The sequence below is a fragment of the Halyomorpha halys genome, unplaced genomic scaffold (genome assembly GCF_000696795.3).
Source record: "Halyomorpha halys isolate HHAL.00 unplaced genomic scaffold, Hhal_1.1 Scaffold742.1, whole genome shotgun sequence".
NCBI classification, from domain to species: domain Eukaryota; kingdom Metazoa; phylum Arthropoda; class Insecta; order Hemiptera; family Pentatomidae; genus Halyomorpha; species Halyomorpha halys.
Genome location: NW_027115923.1, coordinates 113,991 through 121,280, shown reverse-complemented (window position 1 = coordinate 121,280; position 7,290 = coordinate 113,991). Strand labels below are relative to the sequence as shown.

General features: G+C 40.0%; 1 protein-coding gene across 2 annotated transcripts in view; it reads left to right on the top strand.

Moving 5' to 3' along the window:
• The window catches only part of ktub (Tub domain-containing protein ktub), a gene marked incomplete in the record, with an annotated part of 57,914 nt that overhangs the window by 41,251 nt on the left and 9,373 nt on the right, over positions 1 to 7,290 (top strand). For both annotated transcript variants that reach the window (XM_014428698.3, XM_067052908.1), the window contains 1 exon segment: positions 1,033 to 1,150. In XM_014428698.3, the coding sequence (XP_014284184.3) occupies positions 1,033 to 1,150 (118 nt within the window).

The window sequence follows — 7,290 nt, the reverse complement described above, 5'->3', positions numbered from 1 at the left end:
GTACAGATAATTGACTAATGGTGACACTGTGACTGAGTGAGTGAACGAGTCACACCTGAAAACCTCTTCATAAAGGACAGCCTATGTCTGACACATTTTTCTGTTGCTGAGGGGTGTCCGCTAAGAAAAATAAAAGGGGAGCAGAAAAAAAAAAATATTACTTTCATGTGAAAAAGTTGGGAGAGAAAAAGGCTAAGTTGTAGAAAGATGCATTTATAAACCAGCAGAAGTGTTGAAACCATTAGGACATTATCCTATTAGTATATGTATTGAGGGTGAAATTACTTCATCAGTGTTAGCAAAACCTTCCTGGGCATCTAGATGATAAACATTGACTGTCTCAATGTATGTTGTCACCAAAGTTGATAAAGGTCAGGAAGAAATTTTATCTAATTCAACTTGACCAAAAATAGATCTATTGCATTTTGTCACAAAATTGATTTACTGGGGTCAGTTAACTGCCATTACCATTGAAAAATTCATCAACAAGCTATACAACCAAGTTAAATAAGGCAAATTATTTGAAAATCATTCCAATCGCTTTAGTATTTATGATTGAACTCTCTTGTTGGCCTTTATCCTGCTGGTTAGGACTTGCTGTATAAATGCAGTTGATACAGTTTAAACAAATTTAAATTTGATTTAACTAATCCCATTTTTCGAAGAAAAAAAGGTCTATAAGGGTCACAATGGTTGTCAATATGAAGGACAAGATGGATAATGAAAATGTGGAAGATAACTTATAAAAGAGGATTGTACTCCACAAACATGGAAGTAATGAAATATTGGTTGAGAAGTTGAGAAGAATTGAATTTGAAAACAGTTTAAGTTTCAACACACTAGTCACAAACTTACTTCCTAAATCATGTTGTGATCATTGTAATGTGACCGAGTTTTATTAAGGATAGATAATATAAGCATTATTATTGTAATATAAAATATTAAATTTAAGGTAAATTTATTATATTTTTGTGTTATTGTTGTTGTGATGTATATTAATAAACCCTTATTTATGTTTTTTTTTTTTTTTAGGATACTAATGTACTAGGGTTCAAAGGTCCTCGTAAAATGACTGTAATATTACCAGGTATGACAGCGAATAATCAGAGAGTTAGCATCGTTCCAACTGATGACACTGAAACATTACTCGGTAAGTAATCTATGTTGGTTAAATTGCTCTGATTAAAATTTATTGCAAGAAGAAAAACATTGGCTAGCTTGATAAAAATAAGTAAAGTTATGAATCAAACGTAAATCAAATAGTGTAATAATTTTGAAAAGCAAAGTGATAAACATTCTTGAATTTTAATTAAAATATGAATAAAATTGGTTAATAATTATTGTACAATCATGGAAAAATTGAGTTTTTTTAAGAATAATTATTTAGTTAAAATACTAACCCTTCATACATACAGACGCATTGTTGCTAAATCTTTGACAAAATAGTGATCATATTTTAACCTTAGTTGAATTGACGATATTAGTTTTTTTAAGGCATACTTGGTTATAAGCAGAAGGGACAGTAGTACTTTCTTTTGTGTAGTTCAAAGGATACTAAGTTTAGTGAAGCATTGCTAAAAGTTTTACCAAGAATTTTCGTGTTGATCGATCTGACTAAGGTTTACCACTCTTGTGTTAATGATATATTCAATTGAAATAAAAAAAAATATTGGAGGTTTTTTTTGTTTGTTATGAACACTTATAATATATCTAATCTTCGTTTTGTTTAATCATGTCTATCTTGGTGAGAGAAACTGGGTTGTGCAACCTCCTAGGAACTATAGAAATAATACAAAATTTCATTGTGGGACGAAGTCCCTTCGAAGATTAACCAATCAAAGTATAAATAATAACTTGTCTTGTATATCCATAGTTATTAAAAATATTTAAGAAAAAATATATATGTCATGTTACATTTTTTTTATTACATCTTGGTGAGGTTGCCAAATCGTTATGTTAGGGAGCACATGTATCAATGATACGGACGGGAGCAGCACTACCTCCCTAATAAATTGAATAAGTCAATCTTTTACTAATTAAAATGTTATCTGAATCTTGACCATGTAGAATTTAATGACAAATCTTGAAGGTCATTCATATATTTAATTTTTTTCTTTTCTAAAGTCTACTTCACAGGAAGGTAGGCTATTAAGCCATTTTCCCTCTTGCAGTCCAATACAATTTTACTTTTCCTCTTAATTGGTCCGCATCCTGCTGAATATCTTCCAGACACATCAAAAGATGGTCTCTCATGTTGCATTAAGGACATTTTTGTGAATCTACAATGCCAATTTGATGGCTGTGTTTTTGGAGTAGATCATGTCCTGTTACTAGGCTAAAATAAGCTACTCCCTCAGCTCTGCTAAGATTGTCTGGGATTCGTTTATCCTTATGCAGTAGCCTCTCTCACTTCTTTCCTTCTGTTTGATCCTTGTGTCTAGCGCTTTTCCTGTCCTTTCATTAAGAACTTATAATAGATTTCACTGTTCTGTAGGAAAATGGTTGAACAGGCTGGCACAACTGAGCTTAGCCAACCTGTCAGTTTGTTCATTGCCAAATATACCAACATGGCCTGATATTCACTGTAGAGCTATAATTCTTCCTCTTTTCTTCATGATAGCAGCCATGTTTCTGTACTTTTCTTCGGTGGGTGACTCTGCAACACCTGGTGTTGATAATTTTTGGAGGGTGGTGGTTGATGACCTTTAAAGATTATCTCTATGCCCCTTACTGTACAAAGTGCTAGGGCTATGGACACACCAAGGCCACATGTAAGGAGGATGCTGTGGTTTGTATATGGTGTGCAGCAAGTGGCCATGTACTAAAGGAGTGTCCAATGAAAAAGGCCCAGGCTGCCGAACTGTATTAACTGTGTGCGAGCAAATGCACCCTTGAACCAAAGGAAGCATAAATCGGGTAGCCGAGAGTGCCAAGTACACTTGAAGTGGACCCAAGAAGTTGTGAAATCGACTTTCTATGAATAAAATCACCATCTTCCAGCTCAACATGGGCTGTCAGCTTCTTATGGCGAATGAGCTGAGAGCTCTTGCACAATGCTATGATGTCCTGTGGTCCAGGATCCGAACTGCCGTGGGAACTTGGTCGCAGGGTTTGGCCTCACATTAAGAATTATAGCCCTGAGCAGTAGAGAGAGGAGGCCCAGGGCTGCTATCATAGTCAACAACCCCAATCTTGATGATGGATCTGAGACAATACACCATGGCGGATTGTGCAGCATGCTACATCAGGTGGGACAACATTGCTTTTACTCTGGTATCTCTATACATACTTGTAGGAAACATGATAGAAGAAAGCATCTCCACCATGGAAGAGATTACCGCTAGCAATAGAAACGTGATCATCTGCTCAGATACCAACTCTTGGAACACGTTCTGGGGATCCAATCAAACTAATAGAAGGGGTGCTAAACTAGGGGAATTCATTGCAAGAAGTCAGCTTGTCATTATAAATAATCCCTCCACTGGACCAATGGTGGAAAGCTGAATAGATGTGACTCTGGCCTCACCGATGTTGATAAGACACATTATTGATTGGACCCTCAGATCTGAGACAAGTTCCATAGCGAGGGCTCGACCTGTTCCATGGTGGACACCAGCCTTAACCATCAGACCTCTACCAAGAGACCTCTACAAGGCCCGATAGTCATACCAGAAGTGCAGATGTGACGAGAGGCGCACTGTACTTCGTAATGAGTATAGGTTCAAGGCCAGGGCATATTGAAACGAGGTGTGCTCGCAGAAAAAGAGATCCTGGGACGAATTCATTGTTGAAGAGTCTACAAAGAATCCCTGGGGTATTCCGTATAGGGTAGCCCTTGGCCAATTGACTCCACTTCAGACATTGGCAGCCCTCAAGCATGGAGATTACCAGCCAACCACCCTTGAAGAGGCAGTTAATGTCTTCATTGAGGTGACTTACCCCAGGGATGATCCGTCCCTGATCAACGAAGAGGAAGGTTTGGTGAGACACACTACAGTAACCGGCCTGGTATGGACCTGTGTTCACCTGGGACATACATGATCTGCGTATTGCTGTGAAAGGCAAAAAACTGGCCATGCTCCTTGACTTGACACAGTGATTCTATAGAATAGTATCTCCCATATTTAAGAAAGGCTCCTAGATATTTACAATGAATGTCTGAAAAGAGGATACTTTCCAAGAAGCTGGAAGATTGCTGATCTGAGACTCCTCTACAAGGGAGGGGACAGAGATAAGCTGCTCCATAAGTTCTACAGACCTATATGTCTCCTCCCTGTGATGAGCAAGGTTCTGGAGCACCTAATCATGACCAAACTAGCACCAGTTTTTACAAGAGCAAGTCACCCACGGCAATACGGCTCCACAAAAGACAAAGGAACCACTGATGCTCTGTTGCGAGTGTGAGCAGACGTTGAACAGAGGGAGGAGCGGTATGTCATGTTGCTGCTCTTTGACATATTCTCTGCCTTTGACAGCGTCTGTTGGCCCCTCTTGCTCCAGCAGTTACAGCAATATGAAGCTTCTAGCAACTTATGCGACTTGATTAGGAGCTTCCTCAAGGACAGACGTGTGAAGATTAAAGGTAGCTCTTATGAAGTAGAAGTTTCCATAGAGAGGGGATGCCCTCAGGGCTCAGTACTTGGCCCAGCCCAATGGAAGCTGATTTTTGATGAGTTGTTGGGAGTCTTAGAGTAAGAGCGGTTCCCTGCCACAGGTTACGTCGACAATTTGGCTGGAGTGGTGTCCTCTAGCAGAGCCTGCCTAAAACAGCAAACAGAATGTTGTGCCAACCTGGTTGGAGAATGGTGCATGAGGAAAAAGTTGCGAATGGCCTCTTGCAAAACAGGCCATTCTCTTAAGAGGAAAACTGATGGGGGCCACCATATTAATTTAATAATTCGAGGAATAAGAATATATCCAAGTGAGCTAGTCACTTACCTTGGCGTAAGATTTGGAAGAGGATTTAATGTGACTCTTCACTTGGATTGCTTTGGAAATAGGGTGGCCCAATCCTTGAATGGCCTTAGTCGTGTTGGGGCGCCTTCTGGGGCCTCAGATACCCTGCAACAATGACCATATATAAAGGAGTGGTCGTGGGTATTCTGAGGTATGCCTCTCCCGCTTGGAACCAGAATCTCTCACAATGGCAGAAGAGAAGATTGGCGCCAACCAACGGACGGCTTTGCTTCACCAAGGCATACCGGATTGTCTCACATGAGTCGATGCAAGTTTTAGCGGGAGGGGTACCTCTTGACCTTCTCCTGCAGGAGGTTGATGTTTAAATTCAAGAGAGAGGGTTCGGCAGGTCTTCCGGCAAATCTTCAGGTGAGGGTTGACGAGAGCCCAAGTAAATGGAAAACCATTCTCCGGGAGGACACCACCGAAGAATGAAACCGGCGTTGGATGACAAGCCCGAAAGGTGCTACTTTAAGGATATATTTCCCCACCATTCGGTCATAGATTGAAGCAAAATGGATCCTCCCAGACTACTGGCTCTCTCAATTTCTCATGGGGCATAGGGGATTTCGAGCCAAGCTCCATGGCCATGGGATGGATATTGACCGCCTATGTCCTAGTTGTAGTATTCTGGAGACTGCCGTGCACATCATCATAGACTGTACCGCCTTTGATGCATTACGGCCCAGATTTCTGAGGGAAACCGGACTCTACGCCCTCACAGAGAACGACTTCTCTCAGCTAGTAAGTGAAGAAAACTACCCATATTACAAAGAATTTTTATACGGGTGGAAAACAATTATTGGACCAAGCCACTTCAATATTTGTCAAAGAAGAAGACCAACCCATGGAATGCCTGCGGATGGAAGATGCGGAAGAAGACTGAACCTTAAGACTGAAAACTAATGAAACCTATATGAAAACTGTACATGAATCATTAAGATTGTAAATTGATTTATTAGCAGTAGTTTGATGGTGGATATGTAACATTGAACTGCTGCTGCACACCTGTATTGCTTATAAGGCAGGGGGGGGTGGAAATAAATAAATGATGGTGGAAACCCTTCGGGTGAACGAATGCCTGAGAGAGAGGTGATTTTAGCATGTCATCAGGGCAAAACAAATCATCACGGAATCTCGGAGACCCTGCAAGGATTAGAGAGAAGGTACTTTTGGTGGGGGATGAAGAATACAATCACAGAAGTTGTAGGAAACTGCGAAGGTTGTCTATGCACAAAGTATGACAGAGACCTACCAAAAGGGAGTCAAGAGGAGACACCTACCGCAGATGCACAGCTCAATGATCTACAGGTTGACACTTTCACATGGAGAGGATTTAAATGGATCACCATAATTGATCTCTTCAGTAAGGTGGCAATGGCACACCAGGTGCAGGACAAGTTGTCGGAAACAGTGGCAGCTCTCCGATTGTGGTTCCAATTCTACAGAGTTCCAGAGCGTATCTCATCAGATTCTGGTAGAAAAAATTCGACAATTCCATGATTCAAACAGAAATGAAGGACCTGGACATAATATGGCATCTCAACACACCAGGGCACCCCAAGAGCAGAGGAAGCATAGAGCGGCTTCATGTTACGTTGAGTGACCATGCTCGCTTATATCAGATCGACAAGGGATCAGAACTGGATGTAGCAATGCCTAAGGCTATAATCATTCTGTACACACCGTTACGGGGTTTTCACCCTTTGAGATCCTTTTTGGGCTTCAAGGACACCAGCGGGACTAGGCACTTCAAGGGCACAGCAGTGGATGGTGAGGAGATACTCAACAACCATGCTGCTTGAAGAAAGTTATGGGAGAAGGTACGTGGAAGAATGTGAAAGGAAAACCAGGAGGATGGTGCGGGAGAATTTAAAGGTCACAGACATGATGGGAGCTATCAAAATCGGGACAATCGTATACAGAAATTTAGGGTCTAACAGGGGTAAGGAGATACAGTAATATGAGGGTCCAATCAGGGTGATAATTATTAGGGAACAAAATATTGTTACTGTAGAAAGTATCAAAGAACCTTAAAAGAGAATAACTGTCCATATTGAAGAGTTAAAACTTCTGCCAATGATAATATAAAAACTGAAGTGTTCTCATATTGCCAGCCACTAGTAGATTGTATTACAGAAAAATTAGTTATTAATGTAATTCTATTTATTGTTTTTTGTTTTAAGATTTATTTTGACTTTTGTTAATATTGTGTTTTGTTTATTTTAGCTTATTTATGTATTGTATGAAGAGTTCTTTAATTTTATTCGTTGGTTTAAATTATGTATATTGCTTTTATTTCAGGGAGCTTGTTAGTTTTTACAATGATATGTA